Here is a 27748-nt window from a genome sequence, read left to right as displayed (position 1 = left end):
TAGAAGTTGATGGAAATTAAGCAGCCTCATCTCCTGCAGCACTGCAGTCAGTCAGTTTGGCTAAGCAGGAGGCTGGCTTGGCAGCTGCCTCAGAACTTTGAGGTTGCCAAGCTGGTCAAGAGTGACCATGTCACAAAGCCAGCCAGCTGGGTTAGGGCCAAAGAGAATAGAAGAGCAGGGGATGACCTTCACTGAGCTCTTGGTAAGAAAGATATCAAAAGCCACTCTGAGTCTTGCTCTGTCTTGCCAGCTGGTGGTGGTCAGCTTCAGGGAGGGTTCATTAGTGACAGCTCAGGCAGAAAGAAACCTAACCCCAGGTTTTCCCCTGGCTTCATCCTTCATGGTGGGTGTTCTAGGCAGTGCTGAGAGAAAGCCTGGCATTTGATGGGCAATGGGGAACAGGGCTGCTTGGGGCATTTCTGCTCCAAGAAACTGGCCAGATCCAACCTTGAAATGCAGAGATTCAGCACGTGATGCATCAACACATTGCAGACCTGATCTCTTGGTGAGGTGGTGGTGATCTGAAGAGAGCCAGCCTGTGGGAAAGGTTCCTGTTATGCCAGGCCAGGTGAGAGCTAGGGGGTTTTTAGCAGGGCTGCATTGCCAAGGGATCCTGCAGTCTGGATCACCCTTGCAGCCTTCACAAGTGGCTTCTGTGAAAATGCCCCTTGGATTTCCATTTCATTCAAGTCTGTTACAACCTGTAGCTTGCAGTTGCTCCATTTCTTCCTTGGCAGTGCACTCCCAGGAGCCCAGACCGGTAGCAGAGCCCTCTTTAGAGCCCTCTTTGGCGGCAGCAGCAGTTTTCCACCGCTCTCCTTTGCCGGTCTTGTGCCGAAGCACTTAGCTGTGGTCACAAAAGCAGGACAAACGTGGGTTTTGCACACCTTTCCTCTCTCCAACCAGGTGTGGATATCAAATGGGGGCCTGGCCAGTATTTTCACAGTGTTTGCCAGGACAGAGGTGGTGGATAAAGACGGAGAGGTCAAAGACAAAATCACGGCGTTCATCGTGGAGCGGGACTTCGGAGGAGTCACCCATGGGAAGCCTGAGGACAAGCTGGGCATTCGAGGATCCAACAGTAAGAACCACTCCCACTGGCTGACAGGACTTGGTTCCAGATTCTGGTGGTCTCACTTCTTTGGATCAGCTGCCTTCAGGGACAAAGCAATATCTGTTCCATTAGACGGGATAAGCTTTGTGTTTCCTTCCCTCCATCTGCATAGATTTGTAGACTCGTGCAGTAGTTTGGGTGGGAAGGGACCTCTGGATCTGCAATGGGCTGGGACACCTCCCACTAGCTCAGCTTGTTCAAGGCCTCAGCCAGCCTGGCCTTGAACACCTCCAGGGAGGAGGCAGCCACAGCCTCCCTGGGCAACCTGTGCCAGTGTCTCCCCACCCTCATTGGAAGGAATTTCTTCCTAAACTCCAGTCTGAATCTGCCTTCTTCCAGCTCAAAGCCATTGCCCCTTGTCCTGTCACTCCCAGGCCTTGTCAAAAGTCCCTCCTCAGCTCCCTTGTAGCCACTTTCAGGTACTGGAAGGCTGCTCTAAGGTCTCCCTGAAGGTCTCTTCTTCAGTATGAACAGTCCCAACTTTCTCAGCCTGTCCATAGAGAGAAGGTGCTCCAGCCCTCTGATCATCTTTCTGGCCTCCTCTGGCCCCTCTCCAACAATTTGATGTCCTTTTTTGGCTGGGGGCACCACAGCTGGACACAGTACTGCAGGTGGGGTCTGAGCAGAGCAGAGGGGCAGAATCCCCTGCACTGCTGCTCTCCCTGCTTTGAATGCAGCTCAGCACACAGCTGCCTGCTGGGCTGCCAGGGACCATGGCTTGAGTTTTTCATCAACCAACTGCACCAAGTCTTTCTCCTCAGGGCTGCTCTCAAGCCATTCTCTCTCCAGCCTGGATTTGTGATTGGCATTGCCATGACCCAGCTGCAGGACCTTGCACTGGGCCTTGTTGAACTTCATGAGATTGGCATGGGCTCACCTCTCCAGCCTGTCCAAGCCCCTCTGGATGGCATCAGTCCTATCAGTCCTTCCTAGTGCAGAGTCTCAACGAAGAAATCCATTCTTCCCTACATGTGTAAAGCTTCCCTAGCTATGTAGTGAAAGAAGTTACTCAGATAATTTAGCAAACAAGTAGCTTTAGTCTAGAAAGAAGTTCTTGTGGGTTCTGAAGTTCCCTCATGATTGCAGTTTGTCACCATCTATCATTTGGACTGCAGTGCTGCTCCTCTGGTCCTCTGCTTCCACAGCCTGCATTCATTACCTTTTGAATGCCTCACATCAGCAATTGCTGGCAGGCTTTCCCCAAGTCCTTACTCCTTTGGCAAAACACTGGTATCTGTCACAGAGCCTCAGGAAAACTTCACCTCTGTTACAAGGAGAGCAAACCATGGCCCTGGATGTCTTTTAAATATTTCTGCACCAGTGGTGTCCCCCAGGGATCGGTGCTGGGCCCCATCCTCTTTAACATCTTCATTGATGATCTGGATGAGGGCATTGAGTCAGTCATCAGCAAGTTTGCAGATGACACCAAGTTGGGAACAGATGTTGGTCAGTTAGAGGGTAGGAGAGCTCTGCAGAGGGACCTGGACAGGCTGCACAGATGGCATTCAACAAATCCAAGTGCCAGGGGCTGCACTTTGGCCACGGCAACCCCATGCAGAGCTACAGGCTGGGGTCAGAGTGGCTGGAGAGCTGCCAAACAGAGAGGGACCTAGGGGTGCTGATTGACAGCCACCTAAACATGAGCCAGCAGTGTGCCCAAGTGGCCAAGAAGGCCAAGGGCATCCTGGCCTGCATCAGGAATAGTGTGGCCAGCAGGAGCAGGGAAGTCATTGTGCCCCTGTAGGCTGCACTGGTTAGGCCACACCTTGAGTACTGTGTCCAGTTCTAGGCCCCTCAGTTTAGGAAAGATGTTGAGATGCTGGAAGGTGTCCAGAGAAGGGCAACAAAGGTGGGGAGGGGTCTGGAGCACAGCCCTGTGAGGAGAGGCTGAGGGAGCTGGGGTTGCTTAGCCTGGAGAAGAGGAGGCTCAGGGGAGACCTTCTTGCTCTCTCCAACTCCCTGAAGGGAGGTTGTAGCCAGAAGGGGGTTGATCTCTTCTCTCTAGCAAGGAGCACCAGAACAAGAGGACACAATCTCAAGCTGTGCCAGGGGAAGTTTAGGCTGGAGGTGAGGAGAAAGTTCTTCATTGAGAGAGTCATTCGCCATTGGGATGTGCTGCCCAGGGAGGTGGTGGAGTCACCACCCCTGGAGGTGTTTAGGAGGAGACTGGATGTGGCACTTGGTGCCATGGTTTAGTCATGAGGTCTGTGGTGAGAGGTTAGACCTGATGATCTTTGAGGTCTCTTCCAACCTCGGTGATACTGTGATTTCCACATAGCAGCTGAGCAGCTCTTCCCTTTGTGTTTCAGCCTGTGAAGTACATTTTGAAAACACTAAAGTGCCTGTAGAGAATGTGATTGGAGAAGTAGGAGGAGGGTTTAAGGTAAGCCATGAAGAATGACTATTGATGACTTCTAAAAGCCTGAAAGAGGCCTTTTTTTTCCCCTTTCTTTTTTCCTGCTTGTACTGAAGTTTCCTTTTTGGTCATATGGACTTTGGAAAAGTGAAGAGCAGTGGAGGTTTAGCCCCAGCCTTGGTGGAGTTAGAGAATAGTTGCACTCCATGATAGCATCACAGAACTGTCAGGGTTGGAAGGGATCTCAAGGATCAGCCAATTCCAACCCCCTGCCATGGGCAGGGACACCTCACACTACAGCAGGTTGCTCACAGCCACAGCCAGCCTGGCTGCAAAAACCTCCAGGCAGGAGGCTTCCACCACCTCCCTGGGCAACCTGTGCCAGTCTCTCACCACCCTCATGGGGAACAACTTCTTCCTAACATCCAATCTCAATCTCCCCATTTCTAGTTGTTGTTTTTTCCATCCCCTCCAGTCCTGTCACTCCCTGACACCCTTATAAGTCCCTCCCCAGCTTTCTTGGAGCCCCCTGCAGATACTGCAAGGCCACAAGGAGGTCTCCTCAGAGCCTTCTCTCCAAACTGAGCAACCCCAACTCCTTCAGTCTGTCCTCACAGCAGAGCAGCTCCAGCCCTCTGCTCATCCTCGTGGCCCTTCTCTGGACACTTTCCAGCACCTCCAGATCCTTCCTGGCACAGAGGCTCCAGCACTGGACACAGAGCTCCAGCTGTGGTCTCAGCAGAGTGGAGGAGAGGGGGAGAATCCCCTCCCTGGCCCTGCTGGCCGCACTTCTCTTGCTGCAGCCCAGGCTCTGCTTGGCTCTCTGGGCTGCAGGTGCTCACTGCTGGCTCCTGTTGAGCTTCTCCTCCCCCAGCATCCCCAAGGCCTTTTCTTCAGGGCTACTCTCAAGCCAGTCCCTGCCCAGCCTATAGCAGTGCTTGGGATTGCCCCAGTCCAGCTGCAGGACCCTGCACTTGGTCTTGTTGAACCTCATGAGGTTGTCATGGCCCCAGCTCTGCAGCCTGTCCAGGTCCCTCTGGATGGATCCCTTCCCTCCAGCTGTCAGCAGCACCACACAGCTTGGTGTCATCAGCAAACTTGCTGAGGGTGCACTCAGTGCCACTGTCCATGGCACCCACAAAGGTGTTAAGCCTGGTCCCAGCACTGATCCCTGAGGGACTCCTCTCATGTATCAGTACATCTTGGAGGTCTTTTCCAACCCAAAGAATTCCATGGCTCTGAGGCAAGCCAGCAGCAACCATCATGGCCTAAGGAGCAGTTTTGTGACACCAGCACTGCCTAAAACCATCTTCTCTCTTCACAGGTGGCCATGAATATCCTGAACAGTGGAAGGTTCAGCATGGGCAGTGCTTCTGCTGGAATGATCAAAAAATTGATAGGTAGGTGAATGAAATGGGTTGTACTGCTGGATGCCATGCAAAAAGAGCCCTGAGCCTAAGGTGCCCCATGCAGGTAACCCAGGAGAGCAGCTGCAGTGCTGCTCAGAAGATCACTGTGTTGTCAGTCGTGCTGTGCTTTGGCTTCCTCACAGTACTAAAATACCTTGTAGCAGGGATTTGTATTGCAGGTTTGCTCTTAGTGGTTTAACATTGAAGTGTTTTCACTTCTTACACTGGAAAATTACTGCCCCTAAGTGCTTGGGAGGGAAAAGGTTCTTACTGAGAAACTTGCCTGGATTCTCTTGCCTATAGAATCACAGAATGGTCTGGGCTGGAAGGGACCTCCAGAGCTCATCCAGTCCAACCTCTCTGCAGTCAGCAGGGACATCCCCAACTAGATCAGGTTGCCCAGAGCCCTGTCCAGCCTCACCTTGAAGATCTCCAGGGATGAGGCCACCACCATCTCCCTGGGCAACCTGTTCCAGTGTTCCACCACCCTCCTGGTGCAGAACTTGTTCCTGATATCCAATCTCAATCTGCTCTGCTCTAGTTTGAAGCCATTGCCCCTGGTCCTGTCCCTGCAGGCCTTTGCAAACAGTCTCTCTCCATCCTTCCTGTAGCCCCCTTCAGGTACTGGAAGGCTCCCATTAGATTTTCCCAGAGCCTTCTCTTCTTTTGGCTGAACACCTCCAGCTCCCTCAGCCTGTCCTTGTAGCAGAGCTGCTCCAACCCCCTGACCATTTTGTGTCCCCCCTCTTGATATACTCCATCAGGTGCATGTCCTTCCTGTGTTGAGGGCTCCTGAAACTAGTGAAGCTATATTGAGGGCTGCTGAAGCTGTTGAAACTCCTTGCTGTACAGCCCATACAGTGTGCAGACCCCCCACCATTCTGTGATTAGCACTAAAATATGCCCTAAGAGGCCAGGCTCACACCTCAGCCTCTGCTTTCAAAGCCTTTGAGCAAACTGTTCCCAAAGCTGCTCAACAGCACCATTCTGAGGGGGTTTTCCACAAGCTGCTGCTTGTGAAGCAGCCAGGGGCTTGCTGTGGAGAGGCTGAAGTGTCACAGTCAGCCAACAGAAAGCCCCTCTCAGCAGGGCTGCTCATCACAGTGGGAGTTCTGCTGCTTGGAGATGGATTTGGTTTGTTTTTACAGAAATGACAGCAGAATATGCTTGCACCAGGAAGCAGTTCAACAAGAAACTGAGTGACTTTGGATTAATTCAGGTAATCAACAGGGGAAGCCACAACATCTCTGTGTTCTGTCTTGCTTGAGTGTGCTGGGAGGCTTCTGGCTCTGCTGATTTAGTGGTGCTAAACTTGTGCAAACTTGGCACAGCCTTCTCTGCTGCCTGTGTAGAATGGTAAATGTCATGAAGAAAGAGGCTTTGCTTTAGGTTTTTCATGGTTAGTGCTTTTTGTTAGCCAGCATCTGGTAATCTGTTAACAGACTGCAGCTGTGTACAAGTTTCAGGCTTTGGCATCTCTGGGCCCCTCAGTTTAAGAAGGACATTGAGACTCTTGAAGGTGTCCAGAGAAGGGCAACAAAGGTGGGGAGGGATCTGGAGCACAGCCCTGTGAGGAGAGGCTGAGGGAGCTGGGGTTGCTTAGCCTGGAGAAGAGGAGGCTCAGGGGAGACCTTCTTGCTCTCTCCCACTCCCTGAAGAGAGGCTGCAGCCAGGTCGGGGTTGGTCTCTTCTCCCAGGCAAGCAGCACCAGAACAAGAGGACACAGTCTCAAGCTGTGCCAGGGGAGGTTTAGGCTGGAGGTGAGGAGATAGTTCTTCCCAGCAAGAAAGATTGGCCACTGGAATGTGCTGCCCAGGGAGGTGGTGGAGTCACCATCCCTGGAGGTGTTGAAGAGGGGATTGGATGTGGCCATGGTTTAGTAGCCATGAGGTGTTGGGTGAGAGGTTGGACTGGATGATCTTTGGGGTCTTTTCCAGCATTACTCTTTCTATGATTCTGTCTGGGGTGTGTATCAGTGTGTGATTCCTCCATTGCTGTTTGACAGGAGAAGTTTTGTTTCATGGCTGTGAGAGCATATGTCATGGAGAGCATGGCTTACCTCACTGCAGGCATGATGGACAGGCCAGGCGTGCCGGACTGCTCCGTGGAGGCAGCCATGGTCAAGGTAATTCACTTGGTTCAAAGACTTGCCTACAGCTGTAAGAGAGGAAGGATTTAACACCTCCCCTCTTCTTCACCTACATTCCACATTGCTGAGAGGCTCAGGTGGTACCTTCAGACATGTGATACAAATCCCTCACCTAGATGGAAAAAGATGTAACTGTTTTCCCTCTATCCCATGGGCTCTTCATGAGCTCAAATTCAGGCTCTTGTCACCAGAGGAAGTCACAGCTGCATGCAACAGCTTTGGAATATCATTGGTCCCCTTGAATCCTTCTTTTATGTGGCTTCACACCATAGCAAAAGTGAAAAGACACTCAAGTTTATCTCCAGCTGCAGGCCTGGCTCAGGGGCTTCTGTCCAAGACTGGCCCTCTCCACAGGAATGTCTCTGTTTTGGGTGCTCCTGCAGCACGGGGTTGGCTGCTGCTGGCTGGGGCTCCCCCCAGAGCAGAGCTCACAGCCAACATGGATTTAGGAAGGACAGGTCCTGCCTCTCCAACCTGATCTCCTTCTATAATCAGGTGACCCGTCTGGTGGACGTGGGGAGGCTGTGGATGTAGTCTGCCTGGACTTCAGCAAGGCCTTTGACACCGTCCCCCACAGCAAACTGCTGGCTAAGCTGTCAGCCCCTGGCTTGGAGAGCAGCACTCTGAGCTAGGTTAGGAACTGGCTGGAGGGCCAAGCCCAGAGAGTGGTGGTGAATGGTGCCACAGCCAGCTGGCAGCCAGGCACCAGTGGTGTCCCCCAGGGATCAGTGCTGGGCCCCATCCTCTTTAACATCTTCATTGATGATCTGGATGAGGGGGTTGAGTCAGTCATCAGCAAGTTTGCAGATGACACCAAGCTGGGAGCAGATGTTGGTCAGTTAGAGGACAGAAGAGCTCTGCAGAGGGACCTGGACAGGCTGGACAGATGGGCACAGTCCAACAGGATGGCATTCAACAAATCCAAGTGCCAGGGGCTGCACTTTGTCCACAACAACCCCATGCAGAGCTACAGGCTGGGGTCAGAGTGGCTGGAGAGCTCCCAAACAGAGAGGGACCTGGGGGTACTGATTGACAGCTGCCTAAACATGAGCCAGCAGTGTGCCCAGGTGGCCAAGAAGGCCAATGGCATCCTGGCCTGCATTGGGAATTGTGTGGCCAGCAGGAGCAGGGAGGTCATTGTGCCCCTGTACTCTGCATTGGTTAGGCCACACCTGGAGTCCTGTGTCCAGTTCTGGGCCCCTCAGTTCAAGAAGGACATTGAGACACTTGAAGGTGTCCAGAGAAGGGCAACAAGGCTGGGGAGAGGCCTTCAGCACAGCCCTGTGAGGAGAGGCTGAGGGAGCTGGGGTTGTTTAGCCTGGAGAAGAGGAGGCTCAGGGGAGGCCTCATTGCTCTCTACAACTACCTGAAAGGAGGTTGTAGCCAGGTGGGAGTTAGTCTCTTCTCCCAGGCAGGCAGCATCAGAACAAGAGGGCACAGTCTCAAGCTGTGCCACGGGAGGTTTAGACTCGAGGTGAGGAGAAAGTTCTTCACTGAGAGAGTTGTTAGCCATTGGGATGTGCTGCCCAGGGAGGTGGTGGAGTCACCGTCCCTGGAGGTTTTCAAGAGGGGACTGGATGTGGCACTTGGTGCCATGGTCTAGTCATGAGGTCTGTGGAGACAGGTTGGACTTGATGATCTTTGATGTCTCTTCTAGCCTTAGCTACACTGTGATACTGTATTCACCCCCCACTCATGGTCCCTTAGGGTGTGGTCAGTGCTAAGGAGCTCATGTTGTGGCGGATCAGAGCAGACAGGAGAGCCTCCAGCCAAGCAGCTTCAGCTGGTTCTGGCTGTCGTGTTGCCTGGAGGCCTTGAGCCAGCTGTGCACCCTGAGCCGTAAGGATGCCGCTTCAGGGCAGCGTCGCGGCAGCGGTGCAGAGCAGCCCAGCAGTGTCAGGTGGATGAGCAGCATGGTGACTGCAGTGCTGTCCCCTGGCAGGTGTTCAGCTCTGAAGGGGCCTGGGCTTGTGTCAGTGAAGCACTGCAGATCCTTGGAGGCCTGGGCTATATGAAAGACTACCCCTACGAACGCTACCTGAGAGACACCAGGATCCTGCTGATATTTGAGGCAAGTGCTCACACACTGCTTTATTCTCACACTCTGCCCCTCCATGGAGGGGTTGGAGGCCAGTCTGGATGGGGCCTTGAGCAACCTGGGCTAGTGCAAGGAGTCCCTGCCCGTGGCAGGGGCTTGGAATTAGGTGGTGGTTGAAGTGCCTTCCAACCCAAACCAGGCAGTGATTCTTCACAGCTGAATGAAATCAGAGCTGGCACTTGAGAGAAAGCAAAAGCCAGCAGGCAGCTGTGGAGGGAGAGAAATCTTTCAGTACCAGAACAGCAGAAGGAGAAGAGGGGCAGGAGAGAGCTGCCTGGCAAACGCTCCTGTTGTAACCCCCACGACTAGCTCAAGAACGTGTCCTCAGTTACCCACGGGGAAATGTATTGGTGGTGTTCACCTTGTGCTGTGTGCTCTCACCAGCCCTGACCCTCTGCAGCCTCTGCCTCCCAAGCTTCTCGCTGCCCCGCCCCTCCCCTGGGCACCCTGGGGCTCCCTCCCCCCCCCGCCCCTGGGGCTCCCTCCCCCCCCCGCCCCCGGTGGCTCCCTTCCGCCCCCCCCCGCCCCCGGGGCTCCCTTCCTCCCCCCGCCACCCCCGGGGGCTCCCTTCCGCCCCCCCCCGGGGCTCCCTTCCTCCCCCCCCCGCCCCCGGGGCTCCCTTCCTCCCCCCCCCGCCCCCGGGGGCTCCCTTCCTCCCCCCCCCGCCCCCGGGGGCTCCCTTCCTCCCCCCGCCGCCCCTGGGGGCTCCCTTCCTCCCCCCGCCGCCCCCGGGGCTCCCTTCCTCCCCCCCCCCCCCCCGGGGCTCCCTTCCTCCCCCCCCCGCCCCCGGGGCTCCCTTCCTCCCCCCGCCGCCCCTGGGGGCTCCCTTCCTCCCCCCGCCGCCCCTGGGGGCTCCCTTCCTCCCCCCGCCGCCCCCGGGGCTCCCTTCCTCCCCCCGCCGCCCCCGGGGGCTCCCTTCCTCCCCCCGCCGCCCCCGGGGGCTCCCTTCCTCCCCCCGCCGCCCCCGGGGCTCCCTTCCTCCCCCCGCCGCCCCCGGGGCTCCCTTCCTCCCCCCGCCGCCCCCGGGGCTCCCTTCCTCCCCCCGCCGCCCCCGGGGCTCCCTTCCTCCCCCCGCCGCCCCCGGGGGCTCCCTTCCTCCCCCCGCCGCCCCCCGGGGCTCCCTTCCTCCCCCCGCCGCCCCCGGGGCTCCCTTCCTCCCCCCGCCGCCCCCGGGGCTCCCTTCCTCCCCCCGCCGCCCCCGGGGCTCCCTTCCTCCCCCCGCCGCCCCCGGGGCTCCCTTCCTCCCCCCGCCGCCCCCGGGGCTCCCCGGCTCCCCTGCCCGTGCCAGCAGTGCGGGTGGTGGCAGCAGTTTCCCTCCCGGGCCGGTCCTCTCTCGCCTGGCAGAGCGCTCTCAGAAGAGGTTTGCCTGAGGAATGCAGATGCATCTGACAAGGTCTTGCGGAAGAGCGCAGCACAAGTGCCTCAGACATCAGAATCCGTGCTGGGGGCGCACAGCAGCGCATGAAAGAGGCCGGCAGCAGGCAGGGCCGCGGGCAGTGCTGCAGGTGCTTTGTGCCTGACGCTGCCTTTGTGTCTCCGGCAGGGCACCAACGAGATCCTGCGGCTGTACATCGCTCTGACGGGGATGCAGCACGCGGGCAGAGCCCTGACTGACAGAATCAAGTAGGTGCTGCTGGACTGCTGCTCAGCTGAGCAGGGCTTCAGAGCTTCTGATCTGCAGAGAAGAGGGGAGGCTGCAGGAAGAAGCTCCCAGGCTTTGGCCAACCTGTTAGCTGCCTACCAGCTGGCTCACTGCTAGAAGTGCCTGGGCTTTTCTCTTTTGCAATAAGGGCTTTACAGATTTCAGAATCTTGGCCTGTACCCCACTGAATGTTCCACTTCCAGCTTCAGTAGAATCCCTCCTTGCAGGACCAGCAAGTTGGAATTCTCTAAGTTAGGGCTTTATAACAAAATTGCATTGAATTTGTGGGCAAAACTCCAAGCATTGGAGCACCTTGAGTGCCTCTGCTGATGCCTGGGATTTACTGTGAGTGTTTTGGAGAGGAGTTTTAATGTGAACCAGTTTGATGCTTCTCAAATCCTGATTGCTCCCCAGACCTCACAGTAGAATGGCTCAACAGACCTGATGATTCCTAGACAAACTGCAGGTGTTTTGGCAAAGCATTCAGGATCTGAAGTGGTTCTCTGCACCTCAAACCATAGAATCACAGAATTGTCAGGGCTGGAAGGGACCTCAAGGCTCAGCCAGTCCCAATCCCCCTGCCATGGGCAGGGACACCTCACACTACAGCAGGTTGCTCACAGCCACATCCAGCCTGGCTGCAAAAACCTCCAGGCAGGAGGCTTCCACCACCTCCCTGGGCAACCTGTGCCAGTCTCTCACCACCCTCATGGGGAACAACTTCTTCCTAACATCCAGTCTCAATCTCCCCACTTCTAGTTTTGCTTCATCCCCCCCAGTCCTATCCCTCCCTCACACCCTCCAAAGTCCCTCCCCAGCTTTCTTGGAGCCCCCTGCAGATACTGCAAAGCCACAAGAAGGTCTCCTGGGAGCCTTCTCTTCTCCAAACTGCACAATCCCAACTCCCTCAGTCTGTCCTCATAGGAGAGGTATCTTGCCTTGTGAGCCAGGGCATGGCCTTTCACAGCTGCTGTTTGTCCAACCTTGTAGAGAAATCAAGAAGGGCAATGTTGGAGTGGCACTGGCAGAGTTCCTGAACAGGCTGCGAGACAGCATGGGCAGAAAAGTGGATTATGGCCTCTGTGGTGATCGTGGAGTGGCACACCCCAGCCTGCAGGTGAGGAAAGGGGCTGACAGTGCTCTGCTCATGTCCAGACACTGCTCTTCAGTGCTTGGTTCCTTTCACTGGCACAGCTGTGTCCCTGTGCTTAGCAATAGCAAGATTCACAGCTTCAAGCAGGAGTTTCTACCATATGGGGGGTAAGGACTTAGAGGTATGGCGTGGGCATGTAGCAGGGTGAGGTGAAGACTGCTCCAGGTCTGTGTTTATACCCAGGCCCCCTTTATATCCATCCTAGTGGCTTACAGAAATGGAAATGCCACACTGTGAAAGATGGTGTTAGAAATGGCCTGTCCTGCCCTTCCTCCCAAATCCTGTGCTTTGTAACTGAGCTTTGCTGGCCTCATGGGTTTCCCTCAGGGGAGCTACATGAAGTTCAGCAAGGGCAAGTGTAGAGTCCTGCACCTGGGAAGGAACAAGCCCCTGCAGCAGTACCGGTGAGGGCTGACCTGCTGCAAAGCAGCTCCATGGAGGAGGACCTGGGAGTGCTGGTGGACAGCAAGTTCCCCATGAGCCAGCAATGTGCTCTTGTGGTCAAGAAGACCAATGGTGTCCTGGGGAGCATTAAGAAGAGTGTGGCCAGCAGGTCAAGGGATTTTCTCCCCGTCTCTACTCACCCTAGTGAGGCCACCCCTGGAGTGCTGGGTCCAGTTCTGGGCTCCCCAGTTCAAGAGAGTCAGGAAACTACCGGAGAGAGTCCAGTGGAGGCCACAAAGCTGCTGAGGGGCCTGGAGCAGCTCTGTGAGGAGCAAAGGCTGAGAGCCCTGGGGCTGCTGAGCCTGGAGAAGAGCAGCTCCAGAGGGGATCTGAGCAATGCTCAGCAAGAGCTAAAGGGTTGAGGCAAGAGGATGGGGCTGGGCTCTTCTCAGAGAGAAAGTCTGAGAGAGAGAGAGTCCAGGGTAGGCTGCACAGTTGAGTTTAGGAGAATTGGAGGCACTTAGGGTAAGAGTTGGCCTTGCTCTGCAGAGCTAAATGTTGCCCACGAATTCTCCAGGCTGTCACCTTCACAAGTGTAAGGACTGTGCTGAGAAGTTAGCCAAGGGAACACTGAGAATATTTTTCTCCCTGTTGTATACAGAATGGTACCTCTGTGGTGTGCAGCAGCAAATTGGATGGATGTTTAAAGGCTGTTGCTTGCTAAGAGACAATCCAGGACTAGTTGGGTTTCATGGTACCAGGGCTGCAGCTAGACACTGAGTTGGTTTTTTTCCCCCTCAGAGTCAACATCTTATAATCCCATTCCTTTTAGCTAAAGGCTTGGGGCAGTGTGGCTGGACAGCTGTCTAGCAGAAAGGGGCCTGGGGGTTCTTATTGACAAGCAGCTGAATAAGAGCCAGCAGTGTGCCAGTGGCATCCTGGCTGGGATCAGCAATGCTGTGTCCAGCAGGAGCAGGGCAGGGATTGTCCCCTGGCACTCACCTCGAGTGCTGTGTCCAGTTTGGGTCTCCTCAATCCCAGAGAGATGTGGAGGTGCTGGAGCCAGGGCAGAGGAGGGCAAGGAAGCTGGGAAGGGCCTGGAGAATAAATCTGGTGAGGAGCAACTGAAGGAGCTGGGCATGGTTAGTGTGAAACAGAGCAGGCTGAGGGAGACCTCATGGCTCTCTACAACTACCTGAAAGGAGGTTGTGCAGAGGTTGGTGCTGGTCTCTTCTCCCAAGTAATTAGTGGTAGAACAAGAGGGAATGGCCTCAAGCTGTGACTGGGCAGGGTTAGACTGGAGAGTAGGAAACCTTTTTCATGGCAAGAGTGGTCAGGGATTGGAATGTGCTGCCCAGGGAGGTGGTGGAGTCCCCAAGCCTGAATGTGTTTCAGGGTGGTTTGGATGTGGTGCTTGGGGCTCTGGTTTAGGGGTGACCCTTGCAGAGTAGGGTTCTGGGTTGGGTTTGGTGATCCTGAGGCTCTTTTCCAGCCTGGATGTTTCTGTGATAAATAGGGAAACTTCTCCTTTTCAAGTGGAAAGAAAAAGATGTGAGATGGTGAAAGATGATCTTAGAAGGGAGTTGTGGTCAGGGATCAGAAGTTGCATATGGCAGAAAACTGACCTGCCACTCTCTGAGAGGGGAAGTTCCCCCTTGTGGTGGGGCACACAGCTTGGGGCTTCAGCCCTTCTTGTCTGCTGCTGGTTCTTCAGCTCAGTCTACACTGCTCCCTTGTTGTGATCACCCAGAACTGATTCTGTTCAGCTCACATCTCACTCCTGGCTAATCAGAAAGGAAAACTCATTTGTGCTGCAGCTGAGAATTCTCATTTGTGTCTTGGCAGCTAAAGCCAGCAGCAACCCTGGCAGCCAGCAGAGCAGCTGCTGTCTCCTGCAGCAGGTTGTGTCACCAAGGCTTTGAGCTAGGGGCTGGATGGCCCAAGAGTAGCTCATAGTGCCCAGAGCTGCTTCCCTACAACATCCTCCTTGTTCAGCTCAGTGTCCTGTTTGTAGGGGGCAGGGATCTGCTTGGTTTTTCCCTTAGAAGGCCACTCCAATTGTTGTACTTTCTGTTTTCTTCTCTAGGAGAGTGCCAAGAAACTTGAAGAAAACATTTATTACTTTGGAGCAACAGTGAGAAGCCTGCTGAGTAGGTTTGGGAAGGTAACTATCTTATGGCTGTGCTCTTGGTTATTGAACAGTTCATCAGTTAGAGGGCAGAAGGGCTCTCCAGAGGGACCTGGACCGACTGGGCAGAGCCCAGCAGGATGGCATTCAACAAGTCCAAGTGCCAGGGACTGCACTTTGGCCACAGCAACCCCATGCAGAGCTACAGGCTGGGGTCAGAGTGGCTGAGAGCAGGCAGGCAGAAAGGGACCTGGGGGTGCTGATTGACAGTAGGCTGAGCATGAGCCAGCAGTGTGCCCAGGTGGCCAAGAAGGCCAAGGGCATCCTGGCATGGATCAGGAAGAGTGTGGCCAGCAGGAGCAGGGAAGTCATTGTGCCCTGTGCTCAGCACTGGTTAGGCTGCACCTTGAGTCCTGTGTCCAGTTCTGGGCCCCTCAGTTTAAGAAGGACATTGAGACACTTGAAGGTGTCCAGAGAAGGGCAACAAGGCTGGGGAGAGGCCTTGAGCACAGCCCTGTGAGGAGAGGCTGAGGGAGCTGGGGTTGTTCAGCCTGGAGAGGAGGAGGCTCAGGGGAGACCTTATTGCCCTCTTCAACTCCCTGAAGGGAGGTTGTAGCCAGGTGGGGGTTGGTCTCTTCTCCCAGGCAAGAACAAGAGGACACAGTCCCAAGCTGCACCAGGGGAAGTTTAGGCTGGAGGTGAGGAGAAAGTTCTTCATTGAGAGAGTTGTTCGCCATTGGGATGTGCTGCCCAGGGAGGTGGTGGAGTCACCATCCCTGGAGGTGTTCAAGAGGGGATTGGATGTGGCAGTTGGTGCCATGGTCTAGTCATGAGGTCTGTGGAGACAGGTTGGACTCGATGATCTTTGAGGTCTCTTCCAACCTTAGTGATTCTGTGATCTTCAACCAAAGTGGCCTGGCTAGAACCCAGAGTGGGCTGTGGCAGAAGCCAGGGCTCCCTTTGCACATTTCATACAATCACAGAACTGTCAGGGTTGGAAGGGACCTCAAGGATCAGCCAGTCCCAACCCCCCTGCCATGGGCAGGGACACCTCACACTACAGCAGGTTGCTCACAGCCACATCCAACCTGGCTGCAAAAACCTCCAGGCAGGAGGCTTCCACCACCTCCCTGGGCAACCTGTGCCAGTCTCTCACCACCCTCATGGGGAACAACTTCTTCCTCACTGTCTATCTGAACCTACCCATGTCTAGTTTTGCTCCATTCCCCATTGCCCTGGAAGATGAGAAGCTACCAGTGGAATTCCACACTTGATGTAATGCAAAGCTTGTGTTAGAGGAAAAAAAAGACAGCCCTCAAAACCCCACAGCCAAAAGGCAGCAGTCTCAGGGAAGTAGTTGCTTTCCTCTGCCTCTGTAAGCAAAACTCCTGCCTGCTCCAGGCACTGTTTGAAGTTCTTGCTGTGAACAGCCACTGGAACCCATTTCCCTGTCCCCACATGAAGAGCAGGACCAGCAGGTTTGGAGTCTCCCTATGCTGCACAGTGGAAGAGTTGTGTCTGCCCTTGTGTCACACAGTGGGGTACTTCAAACAGGAGAGGATGAACCTAGCACACCCTGGATTGTCACTGTAACCTGCTGTGCTGTGAGGCTGCTCCTCAGGCTGGGCCCCACCACATTCCACCTTACCTCACACAGCTGCTGAACAGCCTTTGTATCCCTGGTGCTGTGATGTCAGTGAGTTTGGTGTTTGCTGAAGTGGTATCACAGAATCAAGCAGGTTGGAAAAGACCTCAGAGATCATCAAGTCCAACCTATCACATATTACCCAACACCTCCTGACAACTAATCCATGGCTCCAAGTGCCACATCCAATCCCCTCTTCCACACCTCCAGGGACGGTGACTCCATCACCTCCCTGGGCAGCACATCCCAAGGGCCAATCTCTCTTGCTGGGAAGAACTTTCTCCTCACCTCGAGTCTAAACCTCCCCTGGCACAGCTTGAGACTGTGTCCCCTTGTTCTGGTGCTGGTTGCCTGGGAGAAGAGACCAACCCCCACCTGGCTACAACCTCCCTTCAGGGAGTTGGAGAGAGCAAGAAGGTCTCCCCTGAGCCTCTTCTTCTCCAAGCTAAACAACCCCAGCTCCCTCAGCCTCTCCTCACAGGGCTGTGCTCAAGGCCTCTCCCCAGCCTCATTGCCCTTCTCTGGACACCTTCAAGTCTCTCAATGTCCTTCTTAAACTGAGGGGCCCAGAACACAACTGTTTGGGCTGCACACAGGGCTGGTTTCAAGGCAGCTTTGATTTGTTGGCTGTAGCCAGGCAGAGAGTGAAAAGGTGGAACAGTGAATCCCAAATCTTCTCAGGGTGGAAATTCCATGTAGCAGCTTCCCTGCCTGTGCCAGGTAAGGAGGAACCCAAATGTGAAGCATGAAGACAATGTTTGGTTAAGGTTTGAGATGGAGGAGCTGCAAATGAATGTGTGTGGCTGGCCTTGCAGACAATCGTGGAGGAGCAGCTGGTGCTGAAGAGAGTGGCAGACGTGGTCATTAACCTCTATGCGATGACAGCCACCATCTCCAGAGCCAGCAGGTCCATCAGCATCGGCCTCAGGAACCATGACCACGAGGTAAGGCTGCTGCTGCCCTCCTGAGGGCTGTGCTGCCTGCCTGCTGCGCCTTCACAGCCACTGCCTGGCACCCTTCTGCCTCACCTCTGCAGCAGAGCTGCTCCTCAGCTTTCACAGCCCCAGCTTTCTCTGCCCCTCTGAGCCCTGCACAGGCACCATCCTGGGCTCCTCCCCAGCAGCTTGAAGGGAGGGGATTCTGCCCCTCTTCTCCTCTCTGCTGTGTTCTCCCCTGCAGTGCTGGACTCCTCAGCACAGCACAGACATGGAGCTGTTGGAGCAGGGGCCAGAGGAGGCCACAGCAATGCTGGGAGGGCTGGAAGCCTCTGCTGTGAGAGAGTTGGCCTTGTGCAGCTTGGAGGAGAGAAGGCTCTGGGGAGACCTTAGAACAGCCTTCCAGTGTTTGAAGGGGGCTACAGGGGAACTGGAGAGTGACAGGAGGAGGGGTGATGGCTTCAAACTGGATTGAGATCAGACAGTAGGAAGCAGTTCCTCCCCATGAGGATGGTGAAGCATTTGTACAGCTTGCCCAGAGATGTTCTGGAGGCTCCTAGCCTGCAAGTGTTCCAAGGCAAGCTGGATGGGATCTTGAGCAACCTGAGCTAGTGGGCAGCATCCTGCCCTTGGCAGGGGGGTTGGAACTGGATGATCTTTCAGTTCCCTTCCAAGCCAAACCATTTGGTTGTGTGGTGCTGGCCTGAGAGAGGCCTTGTCTGACACCTGGGGGACCACAAACCCCAAGGACAAAGAGCTTCCCATTCCACTTCAGGGACACTCCTCCTCACCTGTTAGGAATTTCCACCTTAGCACAACAAACTGCTGGCAAACCGGCAGTGCACCAGAGTGTTTCTAACCCCCTGGGTGCAGGGCTGCAGTCACCACACCAGCTCCCTCCCAGGTGCTCTCACCATACAGTATCCAACTGTTCAGCAGAGTTTCAAACACAGAGAATTGTGGAATCACAGAACCATTGTGGTTGGAAGAAACCTTGAAGATCATCAAGTCCAACCATGAAGGTCTTGTGAAAGAGCTGCAAGTGTGCAGGGTCTCAGAAAGCTGCTGCTAGCCTCTGGGACTCTCCAAGCTCTTCCATATAATAATCAGTAGGTGACAGAAGACAGCAACAAGGTTTTGTCAGTGAATTTATTGACAGAAAATGAAGTGTTAGGATAGTTAACCTTTGTCTTCACTGGCCTTGTGATGGCAGCTGCTGTGTGTAAGCTGCTTCTGGTCAGCTTGGAGCAAAGGGACTGCCCAGCTCTGCCCCTGGGTAGCTGTGGGGAGAATAGAGCAGCTGAATTTCACAGAATCAGAGAGTGGTGGGGAGTGGGAGGGACCTCCAGAGATCATCCAGTCCAACCCCCTGCCAAGGCAGGGCCACCTAGAGAAGGTCATACAGGAACACAGGCCTTGAGGGTCTCCAGAGATGGAGACTCCACCACCTCTCTGGGCAGCCTGCTCAAGAGCTCCAGCAGCCTTCAATTAAAGCAGCTCCTCCTTCTGTTTAGATGAGCTTCTGATGTTCAAGTTTGTGCCCATTGCCTCTTGCCCTGGCACTGGGCACTACTGAGAAGAGTCTGGCCCCAGCCTCCTGCAACCAGCCCTTGAAGTATTGATCAGCATTGATCAGATCCTCCCTCAGGCTGCTCTTCTCCAAACTAAACAGCCCCCCTTCTCTCACAGCCTTTCCTCCTCACAGAGCAGTTCCAGTGCCCTCTGCATCTTTGTAACCCTTTGCTGTGCCCTCTCCAGCAAGTCCCTGTCCTTCTTGAGCTGGGGAGCACAGAACTGCACCCGGTGCTCCAGATGTGGCCTCACCAGGGCAGAGACACAGCTGCTGACTTGCCCAGGCTCCTTGATCAGGAGTCAGCCCCAGCCTGTCAGGAGTGTAACTGACTCTCTTTGCTGCCTTGATTTCTCTCTGAAGTCCAGGGGCTGGTTTCTAACTGAGCTCTCCTCTTTCCCCAGGTGCTTCTCACCAACATCTTCTGCACAGAAGCCTATTTCAAGAACAATTATGCCATGGCTCAGTTAGAAAAATGTAAGCTCTAGAAAACAGAACATTTTTTGTATTTCTGGGGATTTTCACAGACTCCAAACAGAAGTTAGGTGGGTTTGATGTGACCAAGATGGGACTTGAATCAGGTGAGGAACAGGAGTGGTGCCAGATGGATACAGTCTCTCCATCTGATGGACAAAAACCACAGGGAGGTAGATTTTCAGCCTCCTCTGTGGGGAGGAACATTGCAGCTGGTAGTAGGAACTAGTCCTGTGAAGAAAGCAGTAGATCCCCAAGGAGGTCAAACACCTAACTGCTAGGCACTGACCACTTGCTGTCTGAAACTCAACCTGCACTGGGCAGCCTTTTCCTGCAGTGAAGGCTGTGTTACTTCCTGGCAAGGGAGTGTAGAGGGTTAGGGGCTTCATTCCAAAACCCTGTGTGAAGAAGCTGCTTACAGCACTTCAGTGAGCTCTGCTCCTGCTTCTCCACAGATGCAGATGAAAACCTGGATGACCATATCAAAAAAGCTGCAAAGCAGGTGCTGGAGAAGAGAGCCTACATCTGTTCTCACCCTCTGGACAGGACCTTCTGATCCCCTCCCTGACAGCCCCTCCTGAGGAGCAGCCCCTGCCTGCCTGCAGCTCAGCTCCCTGGCACCTCACAAGCTGCTGCAGCAAATGTAATGAGCTCTGACTGTGGAAAGTGGAATTGTAAACACAGCTTCATAGAGGGAGAATAAATAAAGACAGTTTCTTTTAGTCTCACCTTCGTCTGACTAGAGGGACAGATGTCTGCTCCCCTTGGAGCTGAATCCAGCTGAGGGTGGAGGGGGGAGGTGTGTGCTCCCAGGGAAAGGCTCAGGGTGGGATTTAAGGATCTTTAAGCTTCAATCAGCCACTCACCTGCAGCGCAGCACTGAGAGAGCTGCAGAGCCCCAACAGATCAGTCTGGAAGCATAGCAGCCTGAGAGGGGAATCTTCTCAGTGCTCAGCAAGAGCTAAAGGGTGAGGGGTTGGTTTTTAGAGCCAACAAGGACAAGGAGGCTGGTGAGGGGCCTTGAACACAGGTCTTGTGAGGAGCAGCCTGGAGATCTGGGCTTCATTGCTCTCTGCAACTCTTGACAGGAGGCTGGAGCCAGGTGGGAGCTGCTCTCATCTCAGTAACAAGTGACAGGATGAGAGGAAGTGGCCTCAAGTTGCACCAGGAAAAGCTTAGGTTGGAGATTAGAAGAAACTTCTTCCCTGGAAGGGTTCTCAAGGACGGGAGCAGGCTGCCCAGGTAGGTGGTTGAATGCCCATCCCTGGAGGTGTTCCAAAAGACATTTGGATGAGGAGCTTAGGGCATGGTCTAACAGTTGTGTACTGGGGGATGCTGGGTATGGTTGGACTCAACGATCTTAGAGTCTTCCCCACCCAGGCAATTCTGTGACTGCAAGGAGCAGAGGGGTTTACAGAAACACAAGCTCTCAGCTCTGTTGAAGACCTCATAAGACAAAGGATTTTCAGCAGCAGCAGTCAGACTTGATGACCATTTACTCCTTCCTTTCCCCTACCCTCTTCCCAGCCCCAAACATCATTTAGCTGCCTCTTGCCTGTCCCTGTGAGCTCAGCTCTATCCAGTGACACAGCTCAACACTTGCCTTAGGGAATGATCTGCTGGCCAGACCACACTGGGGAGGCAGTTCTGGCTCCCAGCTCCAGCTTAGCAACCAGCTGTAGTTCAAGTGCTCTGAACAATCCTAAAAACTCTATTCCAGTGTTAAATCCTTCCAGTGTTAGTACCTTATCATAGTCTTAAAAAAAATATATGTCCTAAATTTACATAGGAATATAAAACACTCTATACCTAAGTAAAAAGGTCATAAAAATATAGTTTCACACAAGAAATATAAGGCACACCAGGCTAGTGGTGTTCAGTGCATAGCTAAAAATAGCCAAAAGTGCTAACCAGTGCTCTTCTACCACAGTGCATAGCTAAAAATAGCTACAAAGTGCTAATCAGTGCTTTTCTACAACAACTGGTGGGTTTCTACTAACATAATGTTGACCTTCTCCAAACGGCTCTTGACAAAAGACACGAGCCTGTTCAATATGCAAGGTCCAAAAATCAATGCCATCATGAACATAAGCCCTACGAGGAGAGGCTGAGGGAGCTGGGGTTGCTTAGCCTGGAGAAGAGGAGACTCAGGGGTGACCTTATTACTCTCTACAACTACCTGAAGGGAGGTTGTAGACAGACGGATGTTGGTCTCTTCTCCCAGGCAAGCAGTACCAGAACAAGAGGACACAGTCTCAGGCTGCGCCAGGGGAGGTTCAGGCTGGATGTTAGAAAAAAGTTCTATACAGAAAGAGTGATTGCACATTGGAATGGGCTGCCTGGGGAGGTGGTGGAGTCGCCATCACTGGAGGTTTTTAGGAGAAGACTTGACAGGGTGCTTGGTGCCGTGGGTTAGTTGCTTGGGCGGTGTTGGATTGGTTGATGGGTTGGACGCGATGATCTTGAAGGTCTCTTCCAACCTGGTTTATTCTATGTATTCTATGTATGTATTCTATGTATTCTATGTATTCTATGATCATCACAATTGGCCCTGCAAGGGTAGATACCAGGGTGGTTAACCACGGAGAATGATGAATCCATGAGTCAAACCACCCTTGTTGGGCTTCCCTATCTTTCTTTCTCTTTTCTAAACCATCTCTGAGTTTGGACATGGAATCTCTGGCCACTCCAGTGTGATCTGCATACACACAGCACTCCTCTCCTAATGCAGCACACGCTCCCCCTCGTTGTAAATACGTAAGATCCAGTCCTCTGCGGTTCTGTAAAACTACCTCCGACGTCGATCTCAAGGACTTTTCAAGGGCACTTATCGATTGTTCAGTCCTAGCCAAATCTTCATCTACTGCCGCTCTAAGAGCATGAAATTCTTTACTTTGCTGTACCAACGAGGTTACTCCAGTAGCTACTCCTGTTCCCCCTAGAGCTACTAACATTGCTATTGTTAGTGCGGTAAAGGGTTCTCTCTTAGACAGGTGGTGGTCCAAAACGACTTGTATATCATAGACAGACTCTGCAGAGTGATAAAAAATTTTGGGGACTACTGCTACTTGTACACAAAATGCTAAAGTGTCATCAAAATAATCTAAGGCTAAACAAAGTGTAACTCCAACAGTGGAACAGGCCCACTTACTGTTTTCAGCTGGTAATAACCATGTTGCAGGTCTTCTGAGCTTATCAGAACCCCTTCCATCATTTATACACAGTTGAAGAAGTTCTATACAGAGAGAGTGATTGCCCATTGGAATGGGCTGCCTGGACAGGTGGTGGAGTTGCCGTCATTGGTGGTTTCCAGGAGGAGACTTGATGGGGTGCTTGGTGCCATGGGTTAGTTGTTTAGGTGCTGTTGGATTGGTTGATGGGTTGGACGTGATGATCTTGAAGGTCTCTTCCAACCCAGTTTATTCTATTCTATTCTATTCTATTCTATTCTATTCTATTCTATTCTATTCTCCTCAGGAACCTTACCTACACATACCCCTCTCCCTCTCACATGCGTTAACGTTATTCCTTGCCTCTCTACCTTCCATTTGCATTGCGCCGGGCTGACATCGTCCGTGTACCAGACTGGTGTTGCTATTCCCACGGCTTCACAAAAAGGTGGCCTTATCCCATAGCACAGCCAACAATGTTCTGTAAGATTTGGATTTGATCCATTTAACACTAAATAACTAACCTGTGTCAATTTCCACAAAGATTCCTCCCCAAAGCTCTCATCCGAAGCTGGGACAGTTGGAACTGCTGTTGTATCTCTTACATGGTCTGGGGTGCTTATGGTTAGGCTTTTGGTGTTACTCCTAGATTCTACCACCAAAACTTGGTTACGACCTACTGGCACAGGATCATTCTCAATCGGCTCCTTCTTAATAGTAATCAATCCACCTCTGTCCTTCCCTGTTTCAACCTACCGAAATCCCCAACTTCTCCCTACAAGCCAGCTGGGGTTCTGAAATTGGATGACATTCAAGCTCCGTGTCTTACGATCCCGCACTGCGGTGTGAAATCGTCCCTGTTCATCAAAAGCACGCTCCACTTGTGGTCTGCATCCAACGGGATACTGAGCTACATTTCAATAAGGATCAAGGGGCTCTGTAATCCACGCGGGGGCAATTGTCTCACAACCCCACTATGCACAAAAATAGTGTCCTGGCTGATTACAATATGGTCTTCCGGGGTTGGAGCTAGGACACATGTAAAACGATGGTGTTTCTTCGTCACACGCTCCCTTTGCGTTAACTAGCTCACGCAGTGTAACCAGGAAGCTAGGACCCCCCACCGTTATTAAGGTTCTCACGACCGATCGATCCCCTCGAGACAGTGTCCATTTGAATGGTTGATGGGCCTGGTGACTGTGGTAATCTGATTCCGCCCGCCCTACGGCAATAGGTGCTAGGATCAAGATCACACAAAGGTCCAGCCAACATGGATTTAGGAAGGGCAGGTCCTGCCTCTCCAACCTGATCTCCTTCTATGATCAGGTGACCCGTCTGGTGGATGTGGGGAGGCCTGTGGATGTAGTCTATCTGGACTTCAGCAAGGCCTTTGACACCGTCCCCCACAGCAAACTGCTGGCTAAGCTGTCAGCTCGTGGTTTGGACCACAACACTCTGTGCTGGGTTAGGAACTGGCTGGAGGGCCGAGCCCAGAGAGTGGTGGTGAATGGTGCCACATCCGGCTGGCGGCCAGTCACCAGTGGTGTCCCCCAGGGATCAGTGCTGGGCCCCATCCTCTTTAACATCTTCATTGATGATCTGGATGAGGGGGTTGAGTCAGTCATCAGCAAGTTTGCAGATGACACCAAGTTGGGAACAGATGTTAGTCAGTTAGAGGGTAGAAAGGCTCTGCAGAGGGACCTTGACCGACTGGACAGATGGGCAGAGTCCAATGGGATGGCATTTAATAAGTCTAAGTGCCGGGTGCTGCACTTTGGCCACGGCAACCCCATGCAGAGCTACAGGCTGGGGTCAGAGTGGCTGGAGAGCTGCCAAACGGAGAGGGACCTGGGGGTGCTGATTGACACCCGCCTAAACATGAGCCAGCAGTGTGCCCAGGTGGCCAAGAAGGCCAATGGCATCCTGGCCTGTATTAGGAATAGTGTGGCCAGCAGGAGCAGGGAGGTCATTGTGCCCCTGTACTCTGCATTGGTTAGGCCACACCTTGAGTACTGTGTCCAGTTCTGGGCCCCTCAGTTTAGGAAGGACATCGAGACACTTGAACGTGTCCAGAGAAGGGCAACAAGGCTGGTGAGAGGCCTTGAGCACAAGCCCTATGAGGAGAGGCTGAGGGAGCTGGGATTGTTTAGCCTGGAGAAGAGAAGGATCAGAGGCGACCTCATTGCCCTCTACAACTACCTGAAGGGTGGTTGTAGACAGGAAGGGGTTGGTCTCTTCTCCCAGGCAACCAGCACCAGAACAAGGGGACACAGTCTCAAGTTGTGTCAGGGGAGGTTTAGACTCGAGGTGAGGAAAAAGTTCTTCACTGAGCGAGTCATTCGTCATTGGAATGTGCTGCCCAGGGAGGTGGTAGAGTCGCCGTCCCTGGAGGTGTTCAAGGGGAGATTGGACGTGGCGCTTGGTGCTATGATCTAGTTGTGAGGTCTGTTGGAACAGGTTGGACTTGATGATCCTTGGGGTCTCTTCCAACCTTAGTTACTGTGATACTGTGATACTGTGATATCACAACCCTCTTTTGCAAAGGTTATTCTGCTGTTGTCTGGGTTCTGCAAGTGTTGGTCTCCCAGGCCTGAATGGTGTATCTGGTGGCTCGTCGGGCTCTCCTGACAGCGGGATACAGGGGTCACGGGGGTGTCCGGCGATCCAATCCTGTGAACAGAAACTCACAGTTTTCATTAGTTTTATTCTGAAGGTCTGGTTTGATCATGCAGGACGTGGTAGAGGGAGCAAGTTCCCCACGCTACTTGTGCTTTAGTGTACAAGAATGGGGATTTTTGGTTTGTTTGTATACAAATCTATTGGGTTGTACACTAAATGTCATATGAGAGACTTTGACCTCTATCTTTGAACACGCTTAGAGTTAACTAGGGCAGTTGAAAATAATGGCATATTTTGTGTGTGCTTACAAAGAGCCTGGCTGCAATTTAATGAAGAGTTTGTAGATAGGGCAGCTGGTTTAGGAACATAGTTTGCTTATCAGGTAACTTTAATGAGTACTTGCGATGTCATTATGAAATAATAATGTATTGGGCTGCTGTTCGTTGGTCAGGAAGGTTTATTTATTTACTCTTAAGACTGCTGGTAGTTCTGTAAATAAAGGGAAAACTGGCTAGTGAAGGATTTTTTCCTGTTAACAAAAATATAAAGTTTTTCCCTGGAAATGCTACATGTCAGGAGGAAAAGGGAAGTGTTTACAAGGATGAGGAAATTTCAACACATGTTCAGTGGGGTCAGGTTCTGTGAGTTCAGCGTATCTAGTCTAAATCTACCCTTTTTTAGTTTAAAACCATTACCCCTTGTCCTTTTACATAGAATACATAGAATACATAGAATAAACCAGGTTGGAAGAGACCTTCAAGATCATCGCGTCCAACCCATCAACCAATCCAACTCCGCCCAAGCAACTAACCCACGGCACCAAGTACCCCGTCAAGTCTTCTCCTAAAAACCTCCAGCGATGGCGACTCCACCACCTCCCCAGGCAGCCCATTCCAATGGGCAATCACTCTTTCTGTATAGAACTTTTTTCTAACATCCAGCCTGTATCTCCCCTGGCGCAGCCTGAGACTGTGTCCTCTTGTTCTGGTACTGCTTGCCTGGGAGAAGAGACCAACATCCGTCTGTCTACAACCTCCCTTCAGGTAGTTGTAGTTTGCAACAGGCCAGGCTAAAAAGATTGTCCACATCTTTCTTGTAAATCTTTTAAGTACTGAAGGGCCACAGTAAGGTCACAGGGGAGACTTGTCTTGCCCAGGCTGAACCCCAATTCTCTCAGCCTGTCCACATAAGGGAGGTGTTACAATCCTCAGATCGTTTTTCAGCCCTCCTGCAGCCTGACATCTTTCTTGCGCTGAAGACTCAAGTTGGACACAGTACTCCAGGTGAGGTCTCACTGAAGTGGAGCCAAAATTACACCCCTTGACCTGCTGGACACACTTCTTTTGAGGCAGCCCAGGATACAGTTGGTCTTCTGGGCTGCAAACACACATTGCCAGCTAATGTCAGCTTTTTATCCGCTGAGTCGGCTTTGAGTATCATGTAACACCATGAGGAGTTTATTGAAGAGACTATACAGTTGTTGGTCCTGTGCCTAAACAACAGGGACATGGTCCACTGAAAGAACATAAACTCTTATAACCCTTATTGCCCAAAACGTTCTCACACTCAGTTACTATTTTCTGTGGGAAACATTGTTATTTTCCTATCAAAATAGCTGTCAGTGTGTGCTTCAGATAAACAAACAAGCTTCTGGAGGGGGAAGGAAAAAAAAATTAACACAGAGATGCAAGAGTTGTAATTTGCTTTATTCATGCCACTGGCAGGAGCAGAAAAGCATGATTAGTTCTAAGCCTCTATTAGCAGGTTGCTGATACCTGCAAAATTTCCCTGCCTCTTTCTGAGGCAATCAGAATGGCAGTGGGGTTTGTAGTGCAGAGATTACTGGTGCATATTTTAACATTGTAATTGCTACAAATTCCCACTACCATAACCCATGTATTTGCAATACAGTGTGCACGTCATTCCTGTGGAAGGACTTAGATTTTATGCCCAGGAAACAAACAAACAAAAAATTCTGTAATTTTCAGGTTCTTTTTTTCATCTGGTAAATGTGTGGACTTGTGTGGTTTGTAAGAAGAGATCACAGGTTTAAGAGCACGTTTTTCTTTTCTACTGGAACTAAATCCTTTGTAACGAATACAGAATCACTGGAGTGTGAAATATGTGGAATGATGAGTATTTTGTGAATCCTGTGAGCAAAATATTTTTGAGAAAGAGGATCAAATGTAGGCCTTGAAGTATCATCCGAGAACAGGAAATCCAAGCAGATGTTCTTGTCAAAAAGAGCAGTGTTTAATTAGTTCCTCTTTTTAATTTAATCAACATTAGGTGCTGAAAATAGCTTTCTGCCTGGACCAAAATGCCCATCTCTTTTCTTTTCTGAATTTGAAGGGAGTTCAGTTCTGGCAGAAACATTGCATCTTCTTCTTTTCAGGACTGATGTGTCAAGCTGCAGTTGAAAGCTCTATTCTCAGTTGCAATCATTAGTCAGCTGGTGTATTTCTATATATTTTAAGAAAAACGTTAATAACCTGCATGTTATTTTGTTTCATGGTTACCTTTACCAGTAGTTGTTCTTCTCTGGAGTGTGCGTTACCCACCAGAGGGAGCCAAAGCCAAGAACTGTCAGGTTTTCGTGGCATCGTGGGAAGCGTTTAGATTGGAAAACACCAGTGAGATCGATTCCAACCATTAACCTAGCAGAGCCGAGGCCAGCACTAAACCATGTCTGTGAGCACCACATCTACACATTTTTAAATACCCCCAGGGATGGTGACTCAACCACTTCCCTGGGCAGCCTGTGCCAATGCTTGACAGCCCTTTCGGTGGAGACATTTCTCCTAACATCCGATCTAAACCTCCCCTGGTGCAACTTGAGTTGACCTTTCAACTCGAGCGTGTTCCCGGGTGAAAACCCTCTCTTACGCTTAACAGGACTTTG

General features: G+C 52.4%; 1 protein-coding gene across 2 annotated transcripts in view; it reads left to right on the top strand.

The window, feature by feature from the left end:
- The window catches only part of ACAD9 (acyl-CoA dehydrogenase family member 9), a 34129-nt gene extending 14365 nt beyond the window's left edge, over positions 1-19764 (top strand). Inside the window, exons 7-18 of one of the 2 annotated variants that reach the window (XM_054166450.1) lie at positions 907-1081; positions 3424-3497; positions 4795-4870; positions 6028-6098; positions 6885-7004; positions 8971-9099; positions 10670-10749; positions 11759-11885; positions 14392-14469; positions 16894-17022; positions 18988-19060; positions 19513-19764. In XM_054166450.1, the coding sequence (XP_054022425.1) occupies positions 907-1081; positions 3424-3497; positions 4795-4870; positions 6028-6098; positions 6885-7004; positions 8971-9099; positions 10670-10749; positions 11759-11885; positions 14392-14469; positions 16894-17022; positions 18988-19060; positions 19513-19613 (1233 nt within the window). In that variant the 3' untranslated portion in view covers positions 19614-19764. The remainder of the gene's footprint in view (positions 1-906; positions 1082-3423; positions 3498-4794; positions 4871-6027; positions 6099-6884; positions 7005-8970; positions 9100-10669; positions 10750-11758; positions 11886-14391; positions 14470-16893; positions 17023-18987; positions 19061-19512) is intronic. The other variant, XM_054166459.1, reaches the window with a different exon arrangement.
- The last annotated feature ends 7984 nt before the right edge of the window (positions 19765-27748 follow it).

This window comes from Dryobates pubescens, chromosome 1 (assembly GCF_014839835.1).
Source record: "Dryobates pubescens isolate bDryPub1 chromosome 1, bDryPub1.pri, whole genome shotgun sequence".
Lineage (NCBI taxonomy): Eukaryota > Metazoa > Chordata > Aves > Piciformes > Picidae > Dryobates > Dryobates pubescens.
Note: the sequence above shows the minus strand (reverse complement) of the source record. Positions and strands in the feature narration are given on the sequence as shown.